Here is a 26317-nt window from a genome sequence, read left to right on the forward strand (position 1 = left end):
CTGGGAGGGATTGGGGGCAGGAGGAGAAGGGGACGACAGAGGATGAGATGGCTGGATGGCATCACTGACTCAATGGTCGTGAGTCTGAGTGAACTCCGGGAGTTGGTGATGGACAGGGAGGCCTGGCATGCTGCGATTCGTGGGGTTGCAAAGAGTCGGACACGATTGAGTGACTGAACTGAACTGATGCAGTACACCCTTGGATGGATGTTTTATCGGTTTTGTTTCTTACCCTTACAGTCATCCTGCAAGGATGGAAGGTTTTACCATTCCAGTTTTGCATATGAGGCCGCAGAGGCCCTAGGAGGTTGAGAAACAGCAAGAGTCACAAAGCTAAAGGAAGCGGAGGCAGGTTTTGAACTCTGTTGCCTAAGGCCCTGCCCCTCCTGCCTTCTAGCTGCTAGCCCTGCAGAGGAGCTGGTTCCTGGAGGGCATTAGAATAGGTGTTAGGGTGGGCTTGGATATGTACGCTTCAGGGAGTGGCCCCAGGTTCCAGCTCTTAGGAGTAATGTTACATCAAATCAGCTAAGTGTGTGTGTGTGTGTGTGTGTGTGTATGTGTGAGCGCATGTGCATGCGGGGATGCGTATGCACATGTGTTATGAAAGCTCCCATGACTAATGAAAAAAACATTTCAGGCAGAGTCAGTCAACAGTGCAAGATGGATGGAGTGGCCCAAGGCAGGAACCTTGGGAGGGGGTGGGGAGGGGACTCTGTCCGTCATTCACATCTGGCAGAGGTGAACTCTCCCTGATGTTTAATCGCTCAGTCATGTCTGACTCCTTGCGACCCCACGGGCTGTAGCCCACCAGACTCCTCTGTCCATGGAATCCTCCAGGCAAGAATACTGGAGTGGTTGCCATTCCCTTTTCCAGGGGATCTTCCTGACCCAGGGATCGAACCTGTGTCTCCTGCATTGGTAGGTGGATTCTTTACTGCTGAGCCACCAGCCTTTTTTAGCTGTCTCCTGGGGCTGAGGCGGGGCCACGTTCTTCCCTCACCATCCCATCCTCCTGCAGCTCCGAGCGAGTGCCCTCAGCTGAACAGTGAGTCAGATGGCTACAGGCCAGAGGATGAGTGCCATCGTCTCTGCCCTTGAAGGAGCTGCCTGGACAGCTGACACCCCATGTCCTCTGGGGCTGCTGCAGGGACTGCAGGGCCCTCATCTTCTCCTTGAATGAAACTGTGGCCTTTTGTCCCCTTCCTGTGGAAAGTGGGTCCCTACTTGCATCTGTCAGGGCTGGGATTGGTGGTACGGGCAAGGTGGATGTGATCGCAGTAGTTTCTGTCTCCATATGGGCCTGACAACTGTCTTTACTGGTGATAGCCAGCGTAGAAGCAGTGGTTCGGAGGAGTCCCAGGTTCTGCCCCATCCTACAGAGAACATAAATGCCAACTTTGGCCCAGTGCTAATGGCATGAGAGGTGCTCATCCTGGTTGGGGGCTCCCAGAAGATGACTCCAAGAAATGGGTTCCAGGGGAAGTGGTTTTGGGGAAGCTAAGATGCTTGGGCTTCCCAGGTGGTTTAGGGGTAAAGAATCCACCTGTCAAGAAGGAAGTGCAGGTTCAATCCCTGGATCGGGAAGATCCCCTAGAGAAGGAGGTGGCAACCTCACTCCAGTATTCTTGCCTGGAGAATTCCATGGACAGGCGAGCCTGGTGGGCTATAGTCCATGGGGTCGCAGAAGGGTTGGACACAACTGAGCGATTAAGCAACAAGAACAAACAGCAGGTGCTCCCAGTAGGGAAGTGGGAATGTGGTCCAGGGCAGAGAAGGCAGCCGTGGCTGTGTGCTCTTAAACCAGCTGCCACGGTGGGTGAATGAAGGTTAACTCTGTGGGGAGACTGGGAAATGGTACCAAACAGTCTCCTTAGAATTATCCCACCCAACAACCAGGGAGAAGGCAGGGTGTTTACATACCAGCTAACTTCCTAAGTGAGGGCTACTCCTGAGGGCTGTTAATTCCTATGGCTTTGGAGGTGGAGTCCTCAGGCACAGATGCAAATATGGAGAATGGCAGTCAGGCCAAGAACCAGAGCAAAGACCAGAGGGAATGTGTGGGACCCTTGCACAGTTTGCAGACATCACCTCTTAACAAACCTCACAGCTGCCCTCTGAGGGGGAAGTGCGGTTATTCCCATTTCACAGAGGAGCAAACCAGACCAGAGAGGCTGAGCTACATGCCTGAGGTCACACAGAGAGTATCAGGCAGAGTCAGGAGCAAAAGCCAGGACCAACTGAAGACTCCAGGCTCCTAACCCCTGAGTTCCCTTGTTCTCTGTAAGGAGCCCCTGCTTTTCACAAGGTTTCCTATTCTGTCGCTTGATGGCCTCTCCTTGCATTGCTGAGTGGGAGCTGGGGCAGGCAGATGGGCAACCCTGGCAGGTCAAGGAACTGAGTATTGATGAAGGGCTTGTTTTCTCCTTCCTCGGCACGTTTGGAGGTTTCCAGATACTCAGGGTCTCATTTAGTCTTCACAGCAGCTCAGCGAGGGGGGTATCCCTTTCCCCGTGTTTCCCAGGTGTGGACACTGAGATTCAGAGATGCTCCGTAACTTAACTGAGGGTCACACAGCAGGACAGTGGCTCGACTGGTGACTGAACCTTAGCAGTGTCTGACTCCAGAGACCCACACCCTTCAGTTACACAGCCTGCTTCAGGGAGGAGAGGGGCTGGTTCAAGGCCCTGCTGTTCTTTACGTCTGTGTCTCTTTTGCTGTCTTGCATAGTGGGTCATCGTTACTATCTTTCTAAATTCCATATATATGCGTTAATATAATGTATTGGTGTTTTTCTTTCTGACTTCACTCCGTATAATAGGCTCCAGTTTCATCCACCTCATTAGAACTGATTCAAATGCATTCAATAGCTGAGTAATATTCCATTGTGTATATATATGTACCACAGCTTCCTTATCCATTCATCTGCCGATGGACATCTAGGTTGCTTCCATGTCCTAGCTATTGTAAATAGTGCTGCAATGAACATTGGGGTACACATGTCTCTTTCAATTCTGGTTTCCTTGGTTGGGCTCTGTGGGAGAAGGCAAGGGTGGAATGATCTGAGAGAACAGCATTGAAACACATATATTACCATATGTGAAACAGATCGCCAGTCCAGGTTCGATGCATGAGACAGGGCACTCAGGGCCTGTGCACTGGGATGACCCTGAGGGATGGGATGGGGAGGGAGGTGGGAGGGGGGTTCAGGATGGGGGACACATGTATACCCATGGCTGATTCATGCCAATGTATGGCAAAAACCACTACAATATTGTAAAGTAATTAGACTCCAATTAAAATGAATAAAAAAAAAAAAAAAAAGGCCGTGCTGTTGGACCTCTGAGATGCAGTCTGGCCCCTGGGGGCCAAGCTCCCTCCTGTGATGTCACTCCAGTCCTCCCCTATGCCTTCAGCCCCAGGCTAGCCCCAGCAGGTGACAGCTCAGCAGGTGCTCTGAGGAGCCTGGGGACGGGGTTTAGGCACTCTCGGGCTCTCCTCTCCAGCTACCCCCTGGACAGGGAGCCGCCCCTCTGTGCATGCAGGTGGGGGCCCTCCTCTCCTCCCACCGGCCCTGCTTGCCGTCTACCTGACACCGCTCTTCGGCAGCAGAGGGGGGCAAGCCCTCCACGTCCACCTGATTTATGTTCCTCGTTGAAACAATAATGTTTAATCTGGAAAGGGCTAATCAATTTTTTATGCTGATTATGAATAGGCCAGCTGTGCCTGCTTCTTTATTCATGGAGCTTTAGGAACAAGCCTGTGTCCCAGACCAGGCACCCTTGGTGATCTCTGCCCAAAAGGGGCTCTGCTTCAAGGAGGACCCCTCAAGGGCCTTGCCTGTGCCACTTGGGAGTGACTCTGAGTGTGTGTGTGTGTGTGTGTGTGTGTGTGTGTGTGTGTGTGACCAGAGAGGGTAAGCTGACTCCTGGTGGAGAAGCGGATGTAGTGTGTACGTGTGCAGGTATGTGTGTGTGTAGAAGGCAGCTGGGGGGCACAGTTAGGGGAGTGGTGGCTGGAAGGTAAGTGTTCCAGGATCACAGAATTGGGAAGGATATCAAGGATCACATGCCCTGACACCTCCTTTTGCAAGCGAGGAGGCGTTGAGATCCAGGGAAGGTGAAGCAGCTTCCCTCAGGTCACACTGCTGGTTGCTGGCAGGGGTGGGATTAGACCCGTGGACTCGGAGGGCGAAACACTTTCCCCAGCGGAACTGGCGGGGCGGAGTCAGAGGAGGGTGCTGTGTAGGCTGCTCTCCTCTAGTTATTGACATCGCGCAAGTGACGTCTCAGAAGAGCTTGTGTTTTGGATACAGAGTGAGCTGTAGATGTAACTTAACAAGAGGTTGAGACAGGACGAGAGGAAGTTCTCTGAAGTTTGGGCAAGTTTTCGGTGTTCTTGGAGGCCACAAATAGGGATGCAGGGAGGGCTGAATTAGGGCAGCTTCTGAAGGGGGACAGACACGGGCAGGACTTCAGTGCTGTAAAAGGAACGCGCACAGACAGGCCTGGAGGGCAGGTGGAACAGCCTGAGCGGACAGGCAGAGGCAGGGCTGAGGACCCCGGGGAGACCTTTGAATCCGAGCCGCACCGGTGGGCCGGGGCCTCCAGGACTGGGGTTGGGTGGCGTGGCTGGCCCACGGGCTGGGGCTCCTGCGTGGACCCTCTGCAGCCTTCCTCCCTCCCAGGACCTCGCCCATCTTTGGCTTGTTCATTTATCGGCTCAGCAGATGTTTACCGAGCTCGGTCGTGGGGGCACGGGGTGTCATGTGTGTGAGCATGCTGCCGTCACGGGCTCTTGCGATCCAGTTGTGGGGATGGCAGATGCTAAGCAAGCATTAGGGAAAATGAAAAGCCATTGGGGCGCTTGTGATAAAGGCCGCAAGAGAAGAGTAGTGCTCTTCGTGTGGGGGCCTGGGTGGCCTTTCTGAGGAAGTGAGGATGAAGCCAAAGCCAGAGGGACCTTAGTGGAGAGGCGGGACAGAGAATACAGAGGCGGCAGGCTGGGGCAGAGCGTGGATCTGTCTGGGGGCCAGAAAAGGGGGTGTAGTGGTTGGACAGAGAGACACTCCAAAAGGTGAGGCTAGAGAGGCACCGGGCATGTTCAGGAGATCTGAGGTTGGCAGGGGCACTGGCTCCCTGCAGAGACAAGCCCAGCCCAGCCTGCAGGCTCGCTGGGGATCGGGGTGGAACCAGATGACCAGTTATCAGGCTCTCGAGGTCATCCAGGCAAGAGGTGATGGTGGCTCGGATGAAGGGTGAACAGATGTGCTTTGGAGGCTGAATCCACAGGACTCAGGATGAATCAAACAGGGAGGCACCAGGGAGAGGGACGCCCAGGGTTCTGACTGCAGCGCTGAAGGGGATGGTGAGGGAAGTGAGTTAGCAAGTTAGCCTGCAAGCAGCTTGGGGAAGGGTCTTCCTACAGGGCTGGGTTTGCACAGTGGCCCCCTCTCTCCTTAAAGCTGATGATCAGAGAAGGCTGGAGAGTCCATGAGAGACTCATCAACTTGGGGTTCAGCCTGGAGAGGCTGGGATCCAGCACTAGGTTCCTGGTGTCCAGATATTTAAAAAGGTCGTCAGCACCCTGATCTGATGAGAGCTGTAGGAGTGTGTGTGTGTGTGTGTGTGTGTGTGTGTGTGTGTGTGTAAAACGGGTTTTATAGAAGGAGGGGCTGTTACTTCGGGCTGCTAGTTCCTGTGGCACCAGCATGATGATGATGAGGGGTCTCTCAGGCCCCCCGCTGCTCTTCCTGTCTCTGGTGCATGAGCTGGTGACAGGTGCTTCTGTGTGAGGTCTGAGGCTCTTTGGGAGGAAGGGAAGAGGCTGATTCAGGTATTATGGTTTGGCCTGGGGGCTGGGAGGGAATGTCGGAGGCCTCTGGGGGAGCAGAGAGTGCCCTGCCCTGGAAAGCAGGTGAGGACGGGGCTGGTTCTAGGTGCCCCCTGGTGCACCAGAACCGGAAGTCATGATGGGCCCTTCCTGGTCCACATCTCAGGGTTTGCACTTGCCCTGGGTTCCCCACACTGCCCGTGCAGCTCTTTGTCACAGTCTCCAGTGTTCTAGCCTCACCTCTATCCTGGGAAATGCAGGAAGAAGAATAAAAACTGACATACACTGAGAGTGTTACACTAGCTCTATTTCAGGGCCTGTTTTAGATTCCTATTGCTGCTATAACAAATTACCTCGGATTTAGTAGCTTAAAACAATATACATTTATTATATTACTGTCCTGTGTGTCATGCTAAGTCACTTCAGTCGTGTCCGACGTTTTGCAACCTTATGGACTGTAGCCCACCAGCTCCCCTGTCCATGGGATTCTCCAGGCAAGAATACTGGAGTGGGTTGCCATGCCCTCCTCCAGGGCATCTTCCCGACCAAGTCAGAAGCCCTAAAATGAAGGTGCTGGCATTCCGTCTGGAAGCTTGAGGGAAGACTCTCTTTCCTTGTCTTCTCCAGCTTATACAGCTGGTCATATATGGATGTGAGAGTTGGACTATAAAGAAAGCTGAGCACCGAAGAATTGATGTTTTTGAACTGTGGTGTTGGAGGAGGCTCTTGAGAGTCCCTTGGACTGCAAGGAGATCCAACCAGTCCATTCTAAAGGAGATCAGTCCTTGGTGTTCATTGGAAGGACTGATGTTAAAGCTGAAACTCCAATACTTTGGCCACCTGATGCAAAGAGCTGACTCATTTGAAAAGACCCTGTTGCTGGGAAAGATTGAGGGTAAGAGGAGAAGAGGACGACAGAGGATGAGATGGTTGGATGGCATCACTGACTCGATGGACATGGGTTTGGATGGACTCCAGGAGTTGGTGATGGATAGGGAGGCCTGGCGTGCTGCAGTTCACGGGGTCGCAAAGAGTCGGACACGACTGAGTGACCTGAACTGAACTGAACATGGCCAGCAGTGAAGGGTCTCTAAATTTCACTTTCTGTCATCCTTTCACCTCATTCCTTTTCACATCTTAGCTCTAATAGTGACCCTTCTGCTTCCCTTTTATCAACATAAGGACCCTAATATCCATGGCACTGGTTCCACATGGGAATTCAGGACACTTTCCCATCTCAGTTCAGTCACTCAGTCGTGTCCGACTCTGTGACCCCATGAGTCGCAGGACGCCAGGCCTCCCTGTCCATCACCATCTCCCGGAGTTCACTCAGACTCACGTCCATCGAGTCCTTGATGCCGTCTAGCCATCTCATCCTCGGTCGTCCCCTTCTCCTTCTGCCCCAATCCCTCCCAGCATCAGAGTCTTTTCCAATGAGTCAACTCTTCGCATGAGGTGGCCAAAGTACTGGAGTTTCAGCTTTAGCATCATTCCTTCCAAAGAAATCCCAGGGTTGATGTCCTGTCCCTCCCTGTCCGTCTTCAGAAGTTTGCCCACGATCATGAACGTTGCATTGGTGAGTCGTCCGTCTTTAGAGGGGGACATTTTTCTGCCTACCACAGGGCCAGATGGTAAACAGCTTAGGTTTTTCAGGCCACATACTCTCTGTGGCACTGACTGAACTCTTCAGTTGCAGGATGACAGTGGTCGTAGACAGTAAGGAATGAATGGGCATGCTGGGTCCCAATAAAACTTTATTCATGGGTGTGGAAATTGAGTTTCATGTAACTTGCACATGTCATGAAATATTATTTTTTCATCTTCTCCACTTGAAATGTGAAAGAGTATTCTTTGCTTGCGGGCTACAATAGCAGGCAGTGGCTGGCGTTCTTAACCCCTGCTCCTGTAGCTGGGCTCAGCCAGGACTGTGTGTGGTTTCCCCAAGATCCTCCTGTCTCTGGCTGTCTCCTATTGCCATGATGTACTCCCCTTATTCATGGTTCACACAGGCTGCCCCTCTGCCTAGAAGGCTCGTGCTTCCTTTCTTCAGCTGATTAACTGGCTCCTCATCCTTCAGAGCTCAGCTCTTTGTCACCTCCTCCAAGAAGTTCTCCCAGCCCAGGTTTAACACTCTGAGCACAGGCTCCTGTTTCTTTGTGATTTCATAATTAATTCCTGTCTCCCTACTGGACCTGACGTTCCAGTAGTGACTCCAGGGGGTGGTGACCATACTCAGTTAGGACTCACTCTCCCCTTCGGGTCCCCAGTGACTAGTCCAGGGGCCCTGCACATGGCAGTCATTCGGTGAGCATTTGTTGGATGAACAAATGAGTGACCTTTAGGGGCTGTGTTCTTGTGTGTGCAATGGGGGCGGTGATATCTCCTCTACCTAACCTCAAGAGAGGGTAGGGAATTACATAAGAGCAGCAAAGACTAGGAATTTCCCATGGTTAAACATTCAGCCCCCGCAGAGCAAAGATATTGTGACATCCCTTATTCTGGCCAAGGTTGAGTTCGAGGAAGAAGTGGTGAGTCCTCACATGGGCAGCCTTGCAGCAGGGGGTGTAGAGCTCAGCCTGTCTGGATCTTGGGTCTGAGTTCCTGGCACCTCCTGTGTCTGGGTGCTGTGATGGGATGTGAACACTTGGCACAGCCCTAAAACCCCACCTCCACTCCCCATCCCCACCCAGACACTTCTCATCTCCACAGACAACTCATCATCTCTGCACTCTGATCATCTATGGGATACCTGCCCTGGCTATGGGAGGGGGGTGGTCCTCAACTTCACACTGCACTGCCTGGGATCTCTGGTCTTGATACCCCAGAGATCTCTATCACAGGCAGAGACATAGACCTGCCACCCTGTGCGGCTGGACAAGTTATTAAGATGAGGAACGTTGAAAGATTAGATTTATGACAGCCCATGGCGGATTATGAAGAATAATTTATCAAATGTCAGCGCCTGCAGCCTACAATTTACAGAAGGTTTGCTTAAACTGAGGAGATCTGATTGGACTGCACCCTCCCCCCCAACCGCTAATGAAAGACAGATCTAATGGATGGCTTCCCGGGGCTGGCCAGCCACACTGGGTGTTTATCTGTTTTTTATTAATCATTATTATCACAACATTTCCATAGAGTCCCTTCACCCGCAGCGCTCAAGGTGCCCAGCCACCTTGAGGGAACTGTAGCCACTTTAGCTGCCCCGGATCAGCTGGAAGGCTCGGAGACCCCTCGCCAGGAAGAGAATGGGGACATTAAAACCTCACCTCCATTCATTCACCAGCTGTGTGCCGGGTGTCTTGACGGCAGTGCTGAGCAGGAGCAGAAGTCTGTCATCTGGACGGGAGGAGGGAGACGCAGCAAACATAAACTGAGGCAAAGTGCAACTCTGTGATGGCTGTTGAGGAGGGCAGTGAGCTCTGAGATTGTACACGAGGCAGCTTCCCTGCAGAGGTGACCATCGAGCTGTGATTTGAAGGATGAGTAGGAATTCCCTCGAGGAGGAATTCCTATTCATTCCTTCTAGGCAGAGAGGATGGCACGCGCAAAGGCCCTGCAGTGGGCAGGGAGGGAGTGCACTGGTCATCAGAAGAGGCCTTCTGTTCAGTGCAGAGAGAGCTGGAGAGGGCCAGAAGGAGGAGAAGGGGCAGGAGAGGTAGGCAAGGTCAGCCCCTGTGGGTCGTGCTAAGGATCTTGATCCTGGGAAGCTGGTGATGTGGTAGAAGCAAGGAGACGTGACATGATCAGCTTATGTTTAGAAAAACTCACCTGAGCTGTATGTGGAAGAGGGCTTGGCAGAGAAAGGAACACGAATGGGTAGACCAGTTAGGAGTCTTCAGGTGAAAGAGGATGGTGGCTTTCACTCACTCACAGAGCTGACGTGACAGCCTCCTTGTTCCAATGCCCTTTTCATTAGACCATGTGCTCTTCATGGAGACTTCAGATGGGGTACCCACTATTCTTGCTACCATTATTGGGGGGTCTTCTTTGGCTCTATCCTAGACTCTTTATGTATGATGTTTCATACAATACTATGAGGTAGGTACCAAAATTCCCATTTTACAGATGAGAAAGCTGAGGCACCGAGGGGTTATATCACTGCCCAAGCTGATGCACCTTGGAGCCAGAATTTGAGTCAGGGCAGTTTGACCCTGATCTTGTATTGGAATCGCTATGCCTTGCTGCCTCTTGGATCTGACTGTCCTGGCCAGCAGGTGGGCATTCCTAGGGAACACACCATGGCTCTCCTAGGGTGTGGCTGCCCCTGGCTTCTTGCTTCTCTTTCGGTCAGCTACTTATCACCATCCTGCAGGAGAAAAGAAGCTTAGTCTGACCTGTGATGCCCTTGGCAGAGCCCGATAGATGATTACCCTGTACCTGGAGGCTCTTCAGCAAATGGGTAAGAGTTGAGTGTTGTGCCAGCCTCCTTGCAAGAATTTCGACAGGAATGATGTTTTGTTATTTCTGCGGGTGACCCTTGTTGAGAAGGGCCTCAAGTTCTGCTGTTGGCCCAGCTTGGCAGTAGCAGTAAGTAACAGCTCTGCAGAACCGACGCTTTGATCTTTTAGAACCCCAGAGAGAACACAACTTCCATGAAAGGATCTAGGTGTCCTTGAGCTGTTATTGTTGACGTGATTTTTGTTATAACAAATTGTTCTGAGTGGGCAGCTGCAGATGGGGGTGCCCCCACCTTGAGGCAGGGCAGCTGTTGAGTGGGCAGATGGAGAGACACTTGGATGCCCTGTCCTCTCCCCTGGCCCCCCAGGGTCTGTATGGTGGTGTTGGAGGTCCCCTCTGCTTTCCTTACAGGAAGGTCCCTTTGGGGTTGGGTGAAGCACAGTGGGAAGGGGGCACCCTCTCCAGCAGGTCCTGCTGGAATGCAGGTGTGTTTTTCAGAGGCTGTCGCCTCCTTCCAGTAGGATATTCTGTTGGACCAAGGTCCCCTCATGGCTCGGGACTGCCTGTTGTGTTGGTCCATGTTCCTACCTGGGTTTCTGTCATGTGTGTATCTGTTGACTGATTGGCTTAGGCTTGCTGTTCAGTTGCTCCGTCGCGTCCAGCTCTTTGCGACCCCATGGACTGCAGCTCGCCAGGCTTCCTTGTCCTCCACCATCTCCCAGAGTTTCCTCCACCTTGTATGCATTGAGTCAATGATGCCATCCAACTGCCTCACCCTCTGTCTTAGGCTAAGGAATGGCAGATTGGTTTCATCTCATATGCTAACTCTGGTCAGTTGGTAGTGGCTGCCTGGAGCTCAGGGTTGAGAGCTTTTGAGGCATCTTCTGGGCCCAGCAGGAGTGAAGCTGTGATTGATTAGTGATATCTGGCAGGGTGTGCTCGGGGTCCATTAATCAGCTACTGCTGCATAACAAATCACCCCTAAACTTAGTGCCTTAAAACAACAGGCATCTGATGTTTTAAGGTCTCTGTGGGTCAGGAACTTCGGGGCGGCTCACTGGATGGCTTCGGCTCTTCATGAGGTTCTCGTCAGGATGTCAGCTGGGGTGCAGGCATCGGAAGGCCTGAGTAGGGAGGGAGGAGCTGCCTTCACGACGGCCCATGGTCGGCAGGAGGCCTCGGTTCCTTACCACGTGGGCCTCTCCACAGATTGCTTGAGGGACCTCGTGACATGCAGCTTGCTTTCCCCCAGGCAAGTGTTCCAAGAGAGAAAGCAAGGAGGACGTCACGGTGACAGTTGGAAACTGGACAGTGTCCTTTCCTCTACGTGCTCTTTGTTAGGAGTGATGATCACTAAGTCCAGCCCCTACTCAAGGGGCAGGAATTGCAGCAACTGGGACAGCAGTTGATGGGGCAACTCTGAGATGTAGGGATTCTGGGGGCAGGCTCCTGGGGAATGCTGCCCAGAGGGGGGAATGGATTTCCTATCCAAGGCAGGCTTGGAGAGTGTTTTGCAGAGTCTAGCCAGCTAGAGCTCTGCTGTCTGCCTCAGGCTGGGGTGGGTACTGTTCATTCCTGCCACTTCATTAGCACGGGGACTTGTCCTCCCCATCAGGCAGCAGCCAAAGCTGCTGGCACCCAGCCAGGTGTGGGGTGGGCCATCTCAAGACCGCAAGAGCCAGATGTCGTTTGCTGCCGATGCCATGGTAACCCGCTCAGGTGCCCCGGGCAGTCGTCCTGGCTCCTCACTGGGAACTGCCTGGCCCCGGCATCAAGGCCTGGATTTGCTTCTTTCTAGAGCTGGCCCATTCAGGGTCTGTTCGATTTGTTAGCTTTATCATATGGGGATGTCGTTTCTGAATCCAGAAGAGGTCTGAGGTGAATGAGTGTGGGGGCAACAGGAGAGGATATTTTCTACTGGACCATCCTGGAAGATCTAGGACATTCCCCACCCTGTGATTGATGCTCCAGGCCTCACGAGACTGCCTGGCTGTAGGCTCTGGTGGGGCTGGCTGAGAGACTCAAGTGGAACTCTCCCCAGGGATCATTATTGAGGCTTCTCCAAAGATCCTGACTTCCTGCCTCCTTATTTTGGGCTGAATGAGGACCTGGCCAGCACTTGGCTCCTCAGTGTGGCATTTTGGAAACATTGCCCGGTAACCTGGCTTCGTGGGACTCCTCCCGGCTGATGTTCTTGGGAGTCACTCTGCCCTGGACTGGGGTATCATGCATGTGGTCTCTCGATTCCTGGACCTCAGCTGAAGCCAGTTGACATCTTTTTCCTTCCAGTTTTATTGAGATGTAATTGATACTCCTTACTGTATAGTTTAAGGTGTACAGCGTGATGGTTTGACTTACATATATTGTGAAATGATTACAGCAATAAATTTAGTTAACATCCATCATTTCATGTCAGAGAAGGCTATAGCACCCCACTCCAGTACTCTTGCCTGGAAAATCCCATGGACAGAGGAGCCAGCCTACCAGTAGGCTGCAGTCCACGGGGTCGCTAAGAGTTGGACACGACTTTCACTTTTCACTTTCATGCATCAGAGAAGGAAATGGCAACCCACTCCAGTGTTCTTGCCTGGAAAATCCCAGGGATGGGGGAGCCTGGTGGGCTGCTGTCTATGGGGTCACACAGGGTCAGACACGACTGAAGCAACTTAGCAGCAGCAGCAGCAGCGTCTCATATATTCGTGTTACAAAGTCTTAACCTGAGCCTCTGGTCAGCTAACCCCCTAGGGGTGACATGTTTTTTCTGGCCTTTCTGATGTCCATAAACTCCCCAACACACACACACACACACACACACACACACACACACACACACACGCACGCACGCACGCGCACACACATCATACAAAGCTAGAGCAACTTTCTTTCTGATTATTTTTCCTTTTCCAGACAGGGACATCGATATATTTGAATCATGGGCCGACAGTAATTAAAAAGCACATAACTAGTCATTTTAAAATGTAGTTGTTTTACTTAATTGATTTTGCCGCCAGACCCAGAGGGGAAGAAATGAGAGCACAGGGGAAAGGAAGCCTTAGAAAGGGAGACAGGTTCCTGCGAGTGACTGGAGGCAGCTGAGGGCCCTGCTTGAATCTAATTGCTGCAAATGCTGCAGTTTGTTTCTGCTAATGGTTTTCTGCTGAAAGGGCTGGGGGGATGAGGCCTGATTGGAGGGGGGTGGCGTTTGTTTCAGCTGCATGGGGGGTATAATTCTGCTTTCAGGACAGGGTCTGTTTTTCCTTATTCTCTATCAGCATAAAGTACTTTCAGTGAACACTTTGAATCAAGGTTCCATTTAGAGATACTTTATTCATATTTAATTACAGGCTGTAGCACCAATCTTTAATTACCTTTTTTTATAAGCCAGCTAGGAACATTCACTAGCAATCAGTTAGTGTGTGTGTGTGTGTGTGTGTGTTTAACCACAGTGGGGTGTGGGTGTGTGATTACTGATCGAGGGGAAGGGTGGCCCCAGGGGCTCCGGGATGTGCTGGGTGGGATGGGCTATCTGTCCAGCAGGTTCCCTGTGCTCCGTGACTGGTGCACTCTTACTTCCCTCGCCTCTGTTTGCTTCCGCTGGTCAAGTGGGGGATTTGAGCAAGTCCTCACAGCTCAGCCTTGTTCAGGGTGCCGAATTGGCACCTGGGCTTAGGTGGTCCTGGGATCGCCCCCCATTCCAGCCCCTGGCCGGAGCAGGGGATTGTAGAAGGCCCCCCTCCCCATTTCCAGGGCCTGTGGGAGATCAGCCTTCCTCTTAGCCGGAGGCTAGGCTCTGCTTGCCCTGGCCGGCTCCCCCTCCCCCTCCCCCTGCCCCCTCCCCGCTCCTGGCGGCTCTTGTGGACACACAGCCCTAGGGATGCCATGTCAGCCTTCGGTTGCAGTGACTCTGCAATGTCCCTGCAATGACATGGATTCGAAGACTGGTTGTCCTTCCCAGAGCAAGAGCAAAATGTTCCCAGGGAGCCAGGCAGAGGCTTGGGGTGGGAGTAGGCTCGGATGACCCCCAAGACCTCTTTGTAGTGGGGAGATTGGCCCAGTCTAGCTGCCAGAGGTGAGGGTCTGAGTTCACAGCTTTTTTTTTTTCCCCCCCCCAGAAAAGCCTTCTCCTTGGTGCTCCCTTCAGGAATTACCAGAGGGCATCCTAGGAAGTGGTGTGGTTGCCGTTATGTAACGGACGGGAGCGTTGCTGAAATCCCACCCTCTGTTTCTGGATCTCAGTCCCAGCAAGAGGGTGGGGAGGGGATGGAGCTCACATGCACAGAGCCTCTTGGGGGGCACTGGGCACCATGCCCAGGTTTCTTTCATCTATTCCAGCTGGGGCCTGAGTGCACACTGCGTCAGTCAGAGCCCCTTTAGTTGTGTGTGACAGAAAACAACTCACACTGCCTTCAGCAAAAGAAAAAAAAAAGATATTATGGGGTGGGCACCGAGGCGTGGCTAGGACCAGTGTGACCGGGACTCACTCTTTCTAGGCTCAGCTCTCCTCTTTGTTTCTACTGTGTGACCCCTGGTAGCTCCAGACTTCAAGTTCAGTTTTCAGCTTCGGGTTGAACAGCAAGAAAGAAAAGCTCTTCTACCGGTCAAACAGAACAATTGAGTCTGATTGGACCAGTTGGGTCATGTGTCCACCTCTGATCTAATCAGGATGGCCCGTGGTCCCCAGGGTTCTGACTCAGCAGGCCAGGGGCTCACACCCACCCTGGAGAAACAGGTGGGGTGCCCCCAGGTAAATCCTACTCCCGACACATGCTTTTACACGTGTGAGGCCTTTGGAGTAGGAGGGCTGTGGGAGTGGGGTGGTCCAGCCATTTCAAAAAGAGGAAAGAGTTGATTCAACCCCTCTCCAACAGAATAGTGGATTCGATCCTTCAACAAATACTTGTTTAGCACCTACTAGTTCCAGTCCTGTTCTAAGTGCAAGGAAGTCAGCAGCGAACAAAACAGAAAAGAAAATCACTGCCTGTTTGGAGCTGGTGTCCTGATGCGGTATGGAGGGCGGGTGGTCCCGTCGTTCTTAGTCTACGCCCAGGCCCAGGATAATGGGTTCTTGTGTGGAGAGACCCTGGGTGATTCAGGGTGACGATGTGGGGAGGAGCTGGTCCTCAGGGAGCCCAGAACTCCCAAGGGAGGGAAAAAGGTTGCGTGGTTGGGGAAGGGGGTGCTAAGGAGAGGCACAAGTGAGGAAGGTGGGGGACGGGAAGCCAGTCTGGACGCATTGCCTGTGACAGAAAAGGGGAGCCCCCTCCCGCGTTTGCCTGGACCTTTGGCCCCCGCAGGATATTGACAAATGGCATGGAGTCAGGGAAAGCTACAACAATGATGACAGGACTGGAGGGAGTGATTTATGAGAGGAGATTAGTGGAGTGATGGTGCAGCCTAGCAAACGGAGGGATAGGGTGGGGGAGGCTGTGGGTCCTATGAACCTCCGAAGTCCAAGCAGAGGCGAGGGGCTGGGGGGCAGCATGGAGAGGCCACTGCAGAAGGAGGGCAAAGCGAGGCAGTGGGGGCTGGGAGCTGCATCGACCTCGGCGTGAGAGCCTGGCATGAGGAGGAGGGGAGGTGTGTGAGATGTGCATACAGGAGTGTGTGCATGTGTGCATGTGAATGTCTGGCTTTTCCAGAATTGTGAGGCTGTCCAGGGGACCCAAGAAATGGAGGGGATGAAGATTTCTGCCCTGGGGAAATTCTGCAAGAAGCTTTTGGGGCCCTCCTTCCCATCTGGGAGAGTATTCCTCTCTAGACTGTTTAGCTGATAACCACTCAAGTCAGAACGACCTTCTGCTTCAGGAGAACTGGGATGGCATTTCTAAGAGGGAAACAGGGGGAAGGAAGAAGGGAAAGTGAAGTTGCATAGTCCTGTCCGACTCTTTGCAACCTCATGAACTGTAAGCCTACCAGGCTCCTCCGTTCATGGGATTTTCCAGGCAAGAACATTGGAGTGGGTTGCCATTTCCTTCTCCAGGGGATCTTCCTGACCTAGGGATTGAACCCAGGTCTCCCACATTATAGGCAGACGCTTTACCGTCCGAGCCACCAGGTAAGTCCAGGAAGAAGGGAAGAGGAGATTAAAGAGCACGGGGTATACGGTCTGATTCGTAGAGCAAGTGAGGCACAGAGGACGAGGATTGCCCAGGATGCCTGGCATGGCATCACCCGTGAATACCAAAAGCCCGACTCTGGTCTGCAGCCTGGGAACTCTGCCAGGGGCCTGGGTCAGGAGTGAACTCTGGGACCTGCATTGAGGCTCAGACAGCAACAAGTGGTCGTTGCTGGTTTTGGAGCCTGCAGCCCACGCGTCTTTGAGCTTTCCAAGTTGGCGGGGTTGAAGCATCTTCCATCTGATGCCCTGTCTTGAGCTGCCCTGGGCCCAGGTTCTGCTGACTTTTGAGTGTGTCCATATGTGAGAGCCTGGGAGGCACACATGGTGCAAGTGTTCATTGCTCAGTCGTGTCCGACTCTTTGCAGCCCCGTGGACGATAGTCCACCAGGCTCCTCTGTCCATGGGATTCTCCAGGCAAGAATCCTGGGATGGGTGGCCATTCCCTTCTCCAGGGGATCTTCCTGACCCAGGGATCGAACCTGGGTCTCCTGCCTTGCAGGCAGATTCTTTACTGTTTGAGCCACCAGGGAAGCCCCTGGAGGGCCAATGGTAGGTGATTAAATGGATGGAAGATGCATAATCTTGGACATTCTAGATGGCCCTTTTTTGGCTTTAAGTAGAGATGAGCTGGGTTTCCAAGCACAGGTGAGTCATGTCCTCCACATGTGTTTTCTGTCTCACTTCCTGAGTGAGAACAGGTGTATGTGAATTTCCATGGCTGCAAAGGACCCAGGCAAAGCAGCTGAGAGAGGAGAAGTCTGTCATGGAGGCATTTGCCACCGCTGGCGGAGGCCCTGGCCCATCCTCCTTCCGCCCGTCTAAGTGAGTTGAGTCCTTGTAACTGCCCTGTCCTCTCTTCTCTTCTCCTCTCTTGACAGATTCATGATTTGTTCCTGAGCTTTGACGACACCCCTCTGGGAGCGGCCTCCCTGGCCCAGGTCCACAAGGCCGTGCTGCGTGACGGGCGGACGGTGGCCGTGAAGGTCCAGCACCCGAAGGTGCAGGCTCAGAGCTCGAAGGACATTCTTCTGATGGAGGTGAGAGCCTTCCTCCTCCCCTCCCTTCATCCTCATTCAATGTTCCCCTGGGATCTGGGCAGCCCCAGTGAAACTGGCGGAAGGCCTGTGGGGCGGAGTGTGGGCCTCTGAATCACAGAGTGAGAGAGGAGAGCTTGAGATCACAAAGGTGTCATGGCAACACTGTGACCCGGGGACCCAAGGCTGGGTTGGCCGATTTTTGATTCATTCCTGGGAATTGTTTGGATTCTTTCCTGGGAATTGTCTGTGGATGGTCTCAGAACATGTGGGCAACTGCTGGGGCCAAGGAGACCTGGTAGTGGGGGGGAATGTTGTAGAAACGAGGTGACCCAAATAAGTAATTTCCTTGGGGGTAGAAAAAGCTACATCCTAATCTGGTCTATTATAACGAACGGGAGCATGTGGTCAGCCAAGGAGTTTGAACATGACACGGAGATCACATAGAAATGTTTATGCAGAGAGCTCGTTTGCTTCTCTGATATTTGTTCTGCGTGAGCGAACGCGTGTGCCCTAAACTGGCCCTGAGACAGCTCTAGCGGATCCTGTGCTTCTGGACTTTTCTAGCTCCCTGCCTCGAGCAAGGGGAAAGGGTAAGTGGCCAAGGCTTGGGCCATAGCCAGCAGCCGCAGGGAGGTCCGCAGCCTGCTAACCCTGCCAGCATGTTCCCCTCCTTGATTTCCCTTTCCTTGGTTCCCTGTCCTCACTTTGGACACTTAGTTTATCCTTTCAGCTCTCTTTGACTAAACCTGACAGGTGCATAGGACACACGAGTGAGTGACCTGCCTCTTCATCCTCGGAGAGCCCGCCCCCCCACCCCTTTAGTGGAGGCCTGAACACAAACAGTCCTCGACTGTGAGCTCCATCTGAGGGGTGTTGACAAGGTGCCGTGGAGCCTGGACTGACGGGGGCGTCAGAGGGGCTTCACCGAGGCGCCCATGAGACCACTGGACAGCGGAAGGGTGACCCATCCGAAGGTCTTGAGTCTTAGGGGAGCAGGGTGCACGTGGAGAGTGTCAGCTGGTTCAGATGGTTCGAGCTGGGCGTGGGTGCAGGTGAGGCTGGGAAGGTAGGCAGGATGGAACACAGAGGTCCTTGGGTTCCAGGCTCAAGTACAGGGTGGAGCACATAGTAAGTACGCGTTTACTGGGGAACCAAGCAGATCTGATTTTCCCCTGCAGTCAGTGGGGAACCATTTAAGAATTTAAATCAGGGAAACATCGTGATCAGACATGCCTTAGAAATAAAAGTGTGTTAACAGTCTGGAGGATGTTTGGGGAGGCAGGAAGACTGCAGCCAGGGAGACTTAACTGAGGGGCTGCTGCACCGCTCTGAGAGAGCAGTGGTGTGAACCAAAGCAGCGTCATGGGGGCGGAGGAGAGGCGTGGATTCACGGGGTGGGAGCATCAGGACTTTGTGGCTAGCTTGGTTCACGTGGCTTGAGGGAAGATATCGGTATGGATGAGAATGGAAACAAATCGTATGTTTCTGGCTTCCATGATTAAACTTAGGGGCCGTTAACCACGTGTATCAGTCTGAGTTCAGCTGGGGAAAAATAACTTGCTCTAGGCACGTCAGAGGGAGTTTAGAACAGAACATGCAGTTCACCGGGGATGGAATCGTTGAGAAGCCAAATGGGATGATGAGATGGTCACCCAAGGCAGGAAGCCACTGCCGCCCTTGTAGCGAAGGGACAAGAAGAGGTGGCTCCCTGGATCCCAGGTGCTGGGGCCACCAGAGGGGAGTGGGTCATGGCCATCAGGCCCGTCACGTGGTGCTGGAGCCACAGATGCTGTTTGAGGTGGGGGGTGTTTCACCTCCTCCTGTCCCCCTGTATGCCACCAAACCTAGCTGGAAGCTGGTTGGCAAGGGAGCCTGGGGAATGTACTTTCTTATGAGATAAGGAGGTGGCATGGATGTCAGAACAAACGCAGTGGGTGGTGGAGCAACCATGTACTATAAGATTGCTGTCCGGGTCTCTCTTGTTTAGTCACTAAAGTCGTGTCAGACTGTTTGCGACCCCATGGAGTATATAGCCCAAAAGCCTCCTCTGTCCGTGGGATTTCCCAGGCAAGAATCCTGGAGCAGGTTGCCATTTCCTTCTCTAGGGGATCTTCCCAACCCAGGAAGTTCTTCCCGAGAATCTTCCCAAGCCCGCCATCTCCTGCTTGGCAAGCTAATTCTTTAGCACTGAGCCACCTGGAAAGCCTGTCTATAATGCAGGCTGGGAATACAGGTTTCTGGATTTATCAGCAAGGAGACTCATGGGAGACTCATACTCAGGTGGCCAAAGTATTGGAGTTTCAACTTTAACATCAGTCCTTCCAAGAAACACCCAGGACTGATCTCCTTTAGAATGGACTGGTTGGATCTCCTTGCAGTCCAAGGGACTCTCAAGAGTCTTCTCCAACATCACAGTTCAAAAGCATCAATTCTTCGGCACTCAGCTTTCTTCACAGTCCAACTCTCACATCCTTACATGACTACTGGAAAAACCATAGCCTTGACTAGATGGACCCTAGGCTTAAGGGGCAGTGAAATAGACTCTGCCTCGTGATGGGGGAATGGCATGGTTCCAGAAGAGCACTAGAGGGGGAGACATTGTTGCAGTCGTTTTGGAAAATAGAGTCTGTCAGAATTAATTGATATTGCCAAGTGGAATGTAAATTAGTAAAACTCTGAAAAGAGTATGTTGGATTTGGTGACTTAGAGTTTTTTGGAAAGAACAGGGACGATGGGGTGAGTGGGAGTGAAAGAGAATTGAGGACTCAGGGAGTGGAGACGGTTAATGGAGACTACCCTTTCCATGTTTGGCCTTGGATGGTGGGGGACAGTGAGGGTAGTGGTTAGATCTAAGCACAGGATTAGGTGGGGGTCTGGCAGAGGCTGTCACTGATGGGGAAGGGGCAGCAGAGTTGGGGGCTTAGAGATTCAGGAGAGAGCAGTAACTCATAGAGCTGGTGCGGGAGATGCCTGGAGGGACTGGGCCCCAAGGACACAGGCAGAAGCGTGAGGCTTTGGCAGCCTCTGTTCTGGGGCTAGAGCTTTGTTCTTGAGGCTGGGTCCAGATGAGTGAGTGGGGCAGTGGGGGAAGGCAGGGACAGTGGGCAGCCAAATTGTACCAGGCTGATAGCGTCTATTTTTTCCTCTGAAGTGGGAGGTAAGACCATCTGCTGAGAAGGAGGGGGTAGGAGGTGGCATGGAGGCTTGAAGGGGATGAAGGTTTGGAATCCTGCTGGGTGTGCTGGAGAAGGGAGCTGACCAGGACCCGGGAGCGGGGCTGCTGAGTGGCACTGGGCATCCACCTGGAAACCTGGGTTTTCTGAAGCATCAGTCCGTGGTATGCAGCAGCCACAGATGGAAGTGCACTGCCAGTCTCGGAGGGTCCCTGGGTGTTCCTGGGACCCTGCAGCCACACCTGAGTTGGGCTGGAACCTGCGTCTGCCTGGTGGTACCCACAGGGCCCACAGGGGCTGGGAGGACAGCTCACATCTCTCCTCTGCCCAGAGCCTCGCCCCTCCCTAAGTAACGGTGGCCGTAAGGTCAACCGCAACAATAGCAGTGGTGAAGATTTGGCATCTTCCTCCCTGAGATAAGCATCAGATGCTTTTCTTGAAATCACCAGCTGTGTGGCCATGTGCTGAATACAGAGTACCGGCTCCCTTGCAGTGGCTGGGGCTGGGATCTCAAGACGGACCAGAGACCTGCACTCACCGCCTGCAGGAGAGAAGCTGGAAACGAGGCCTGAGGTCTTCTGTGGACCGCCAGCAGCAGCAGCACAGAGTGGTACTGCCTTCTCACCGTGCTTGGCCTCTGGTGGGAAAAGTCTTAACTTGGTCACCCTTCTCTGGTTTACAACCAAGAAGCGCCAACTGGAAAAATCATTTTGTTTTATATGTGAAATGAGCATGACTTTTTTTTTTTTCAGACCTAAATTCAGCCCAGACCTACATGGTGCCTTGATTTTAGGGGTGATATTTTTTTGGGTGTGCTTGGTGGGAGAGAATGATTTCTGAGAGGCATTAGGACTGTCATACCTGCCGGAAACTTGAAGATAGAGGGGAGACAAAGCCGCTTTTCTGCAGAGCTTTCTGGTGCTTCTTTTCTTGCTAATTCCAGGTGTTGTGTGCCCTCGGACTTCTCTCCCACTGCCCACTATCGTCTCTATCTCCTCTTCAGCCCTGTGTTTGGTCCCGGCCTTGTCTTGAGAGGAAGAAAATTTGGGTAAAGTAGTTCATACTAAGGGGAGAGTGGCTCGTAGGCTTAACTTCTGGATATTTGCAGTTTACGAAGTGGGCTTGTAAATCCAAACACATATCTGCTGTAAGCATAGAGGTTTACAAGTGTGAAACTTTTGAGAATAAGGAGGTGGGGACTGCTAGCTATATCAGTTAGGATGCTTTTAGCTGTGTGTATCAGGAAATCCAACTGACAGTGGTATAAATAATAGTAACCTATATTATCTCACATTTCAAGACATCTACAAGTGGGGCCAACTGTTTCAGGTTGACTAATCCAGCACTTTGCTGTGGCTTTTCAGGACCTCAGTTCTTTGTGTCTCCCACTCTGCCAGCTCAGCTTCCTGGCTTGTCCTTCTAAGGTAGTGCTCCTCGTGGCCCTCAAACAGCTGCAGGGTTCCTGCGATTACCAGTGTCTTTCCTTGTATTAAAGAATAGCCGTTCAGTAGAATTTCTTTCAGTACTCATTGGCCAGAAGCAGGTCTACTCGCCCAAGCCTGAAGCAGTCTTGGCAAGAGGCTTGGGACCACTTTGACTGCCTCAGACTGATTGTGATTCACCTTCTCAGGCTAAGGTCTGCCTTCCTTGAAGGTCGTGAAACATGCACAGAATAGAGGTTCTTTTGGCCAGGAAGTGGGTTGCTGCCCAGGAGCATGTGCCACCCTGGTGTTTTGTGTCTCCTGTGAACCTGGGCCTTCTCCTGGGGAAGGAGACAGTCCTGGGGAGAGCTGCTGACTGGTGCCAGAGAATCAGAGACCGACTCTCAGTAAACGGTGATGAACCTGATGGTGTCGGTGACTTTGCACAAAAGAGAAAGGCACAGCCAAGGGTGTTTTCAGCTTTGTCATCATCACCTGATATTGTCCCTTTAATAGTTGGGGCAACTCTACTTCTCGATGCACGGCCAGTGACTCTTATTGATTTGAGTGGCTGTCCAGAGCCAGACTAATTGGGCCCAGAGATTGGAACAATGATTCAGCAGCAAGGGGTGAACTGACAAGGCAGAGTCTATCTGTCTGCTGGCGGGCTGGCTTTGCAGCAGTCCTTGCCTGCCCACGAGAGCAGGGAGCTTACTTAGCAGGCTGGGAATCACTGCCACTCTCCTGTCTAAGACCAGGGCAGGACTCAGTTGACCTGTGAGGCAGTGTTAAGACCATCATTCCCAGGTTTCAAGAGCGCTACCCTGTATTACACCCTGTTACCTCTCAAGCTTCTGAACTTGGTAATGAACGCCCCGTGCTGTATCCTAAAGAATCTAACTTCTGACCAGGTCCTTCGTGTATCACCTGTCCCCAAGGTCTGCAGCATTAGGGTGGGGCGCTCAGATCTGAGCACCAGAATCCCATCCCCCATTGGATGGCCTCCGGCTCACACCCAGGGTCTCTAAAAATAAAGACCTGTGACAGTTATGTTTTTGATTTTTTTTGAACAACATTTTCAGTGCATGCTGTCTGTCATCTTGTTTCTTTTCTGAGTGTGTTGATTGAACAGTGGGTGGCTAGGTAATGTTTGTGTTGGCACAGAATCCAACAGCTGATTTTATTTTTTTTAAATACATTTTTGAAAGCCCCAGAGATGTAGATCATCCCTTGGAAACTCCTCTTCACCCTGTAATTCTGTTTTCTAAACAGTATGCACTTTAATAACTTATCTGAACAAAGATAAACCCCATGAACGGTAAGCTATTTACATCACTCTGAATTGATTTTCGATCCTTGTCGAACATCCATTTTTACCAGCTCGGATCCATGCAGGCGTTCTATTTAGTGTCCTGTTTTCCCGTGGACCATTATTTCTTTTATAATACATAATAAGGTGATAGCAGTAACTCGAATTTCAGCTGCATTTTACAGTTTACAAAGCTCCTTTTATGCTTTATCTCAGGCTCTCTATTGTATTGTCCTATATTGTGTTGCCTGAGACAGGACTGCGTAAAGAAAGAAGTGAAAGGAAGAAAGAAAAAGTGAGTCCGAGTCCTGCATTTGAAATGGCAAGCTATGTGACCTTGAGAAATGCTTTAACCTCTTGGATCCAATTTCCTTCTCTGTGAAATGGGCAAGAAGAGGAAGAAATGAGAGCATGTATATCAAGTGCCTCATAGTGTGGTGCTTGTGTCTGAATAATGATAATTCCCCATTTTTTTTGCCATCATATATAGCAATCACTAATTTCCAAACTTTTATGTGACTCAATTTTTCCATTATGTTTCTGTGTGGTCCATAATTTAGTTTTCTTCCTGGGAGCCAACAGTCCTATGGGAAAATGACTTCATTATTCTCCCTTGAAGGAACTATTAATTGTTGAATATACCCTGATTAATTAACAAGGCTTCAAGTCTAGTAGAATATTCTCAGGCATTTCAAAACTGTGGTTCCCCCACATTCAGAGGTAATCTCTTCTTCCACCCAAATCTCCAAGGCGTACAGATGTAATCCATCTGTGTAATGCACATGTGAGCATATAACTATTTCTGGGGAGAAGGCAGACCTTTTGGAATGTTCATTTATTCACTCATTCATTCACATGAATATTCAGTAAACATCTGCTGAGTGTTGAATACGTGCTAGGCACTGGTGAAAACACTGGCAGTTGGAAGAATTTTATGGAGAAGATGAATTTGGGAGAAAAATCAAAAAGTCAAATTGATAACAACACCTGTTTTATTTTAGTTGATTGCATCTGTTGTCAAGAAAGAAAACTTAAAAGAATCTACTGGGGGCAGGCTCTTCAGAAGGGAACTGAATTAAAACAGAGGGTGAAATGGAATTTCGTTTTCTTTTCCCAAGCTCAGAAAAGTCCAAAGTGGCAGCAGCCCAAACTGTTTTAGATTTGGATCAGATGACTCTGTTTTTTTTGGACCGGATGCCTCTTAACCTGACCTCAACCCTCCGTTTGAAGTTCAAGGGGTGATAAACCCCCAAATTATGTACAAAATTATGGGAGTATGTATGTTTTCTGGGCTTCATTGCTGGCATCACATTTTCAAATTGATGACTTCCTATAAAGGGGATGACGTCCTCTAAAACTATGAACCACTAACTTCCATCCAAACAGACCCTCTCATTTTAAAGTAACCAAGGGAGTGACTTGCCAACCACCACAGAATGGTTTGGAAACCAGTTTTATGAGTCCTGCAAAGTCACAGGGGTTATGAATTAGTTTACTAACTTATTAGCAATTAATATCAACCAATAAAATCTTTGACTGCTTTTATGATTAATGATATAAAGTATTAATAATAACCAATAGTATTAGTAAGGACTAATTACATAATCGATTGGTAACAGAAAAATCTTTAAGGTGCCTTTCAGGGCTGTTTGGATATTAATGATAATTTAAAATTTCACAAATGACAGTGACCAGACAGCCAACAATGAGGAGGTAGTGTGTGGCCACAGGAGCCTCATCGCCTGATATAGACCTCACTTGGCTACATGTGGGTTTCTGTGTGTACCTGCGGCTGGTCCAGGGTCATTCAGTTCAGTTCAGCCGCTCAGTGGAGTCCGACTCTTTGCGATCCCATGAATCGCAGCATGCCAGGCCTCCCTGTCCATCACCAACTCCTGGAGTTCACTCAGACGCACGTCCATCGAGTCAGTGATGCCATCCAGCCATCTCATCCTCTGTCATCCCCTTCTCCTCCTGCCCCCAATCCCTCCCAGCATCAGAGTCTTTTCCAATGAGTCAACTCTGCATGAGGTGCCCAAGTACTGGAGTTTCAGCTTAAGCATCATTCCTTCCAAAGAAATCCCAGGGCTGATCTCCTTTAGAATGGACTGGTTGGATCTCCTTGCCGTCCAAGGGACTCTCAACAGTCTTCTCCATCACCACAGTTCAAAAGCATCAATTCTTCGGCACTCAGCCTTCTTCACAGTCCAACTCTCACATCCATACATGACCATTGGAAAAACCATAGCCTTGACTAGACGGACCTTAGTCAGTAAATACATTTTGGCTGAAAATGATGAGTGAGACTCACTGTGGCTCCTTTCTCGTCCCTCCTGGGTGAGAAGGTCTGGAACCTATGCTGGAGTAAAACACACAAGGACTTCCCAGGTGGTGCTGGTGGTGAAGAACCCGCCCGCCCATGCAGGAGACATAAGAGATGCGGGGTCAGTCCCTGGGTGGGGGATCCCCTGGAGGAGGCCATGGCAACCCACTCCAGTGTTCTTGCCTGGAGAATCCCACAGACAGAGGAGCCTGGCGGGCTACAGTCCCTGGGGTTGCAAGGAGTCGGACACGACTGGAGTGACTTAGCATGCAGCATGCACAGCACGCAGGAGGCTTCTTGCCTGAGACTTGGAGCCTAGAGACTGGAATTCAGGTGCCTCAGATGACAGCTGTGCCCTCGGCCTGGGCCGGGCGGGTGCTTCTGTTTCCTGTGCACCAGCTCTGCTTCCCCTCGGGTGGCAGCCAAGGGCCATCTGCGGGCACGGCGACGAGACGTGGTGCCCAGATCTGACACAGGCAGGCCCTTGCTGTTGCCACCTCTCCCTTCTCGTTTCATGTGACACCAGCAGAAACAAAACGTAAATGAAATCGATTGTCATGAGGTCGCAGGTCTGGCCCATGAAAGACTAGACAAGCCTTAAAAGAAATTAGACTGCAGCCAAATGTAATTAAAGAGGATTTGAGAGAAATTGAGTATAATAACCCTGTGTGGTGATTCTTTTAGAATGGCGTCTGTTACATCGCCT

General features: G+C 51.5%; 1 protein-coding gene across 2 annotated transcripts in view; it reads left to right on the forward strand.

Moving 5' to 3' along the window:
• Positions 1-26317, forward strand: part of ADCK1 (aarF domain containing kinase 1) — a 137445-nt gene that overhangs the window by 77663 nt on the left and 33465 nt on the right. For both annotated transcript variants that reach the window (XM_004010823.5, XM_027972086.2), the window contains one exon: positions 17227-17385. In XM_004010823.5, the coding sequence (XP_004010872.1) occupies positions 17227-17385 (159 nt within the window). The remainder of the gene's footprint in view (positions 1-17226; positions 17386-26317) is intronic.

The sequence above is a fragment of the Ovis aries genome, chromosome 7 (genome assembly GCF_016772045.2).
Source record: "Ovis aries strain OAR_USU_Benz2616 breed Rambouillet chromosome 7, ARS-UI_Ramb_v3.0, whole genome shotgun sequence".
NCBI classification, from domain to species: domain Eukaryota; kingdom Metazoa; phylum Chordata; class Mammalia; order Artiodactyla; family Bovidae; genus Ovis; species Ovis aries.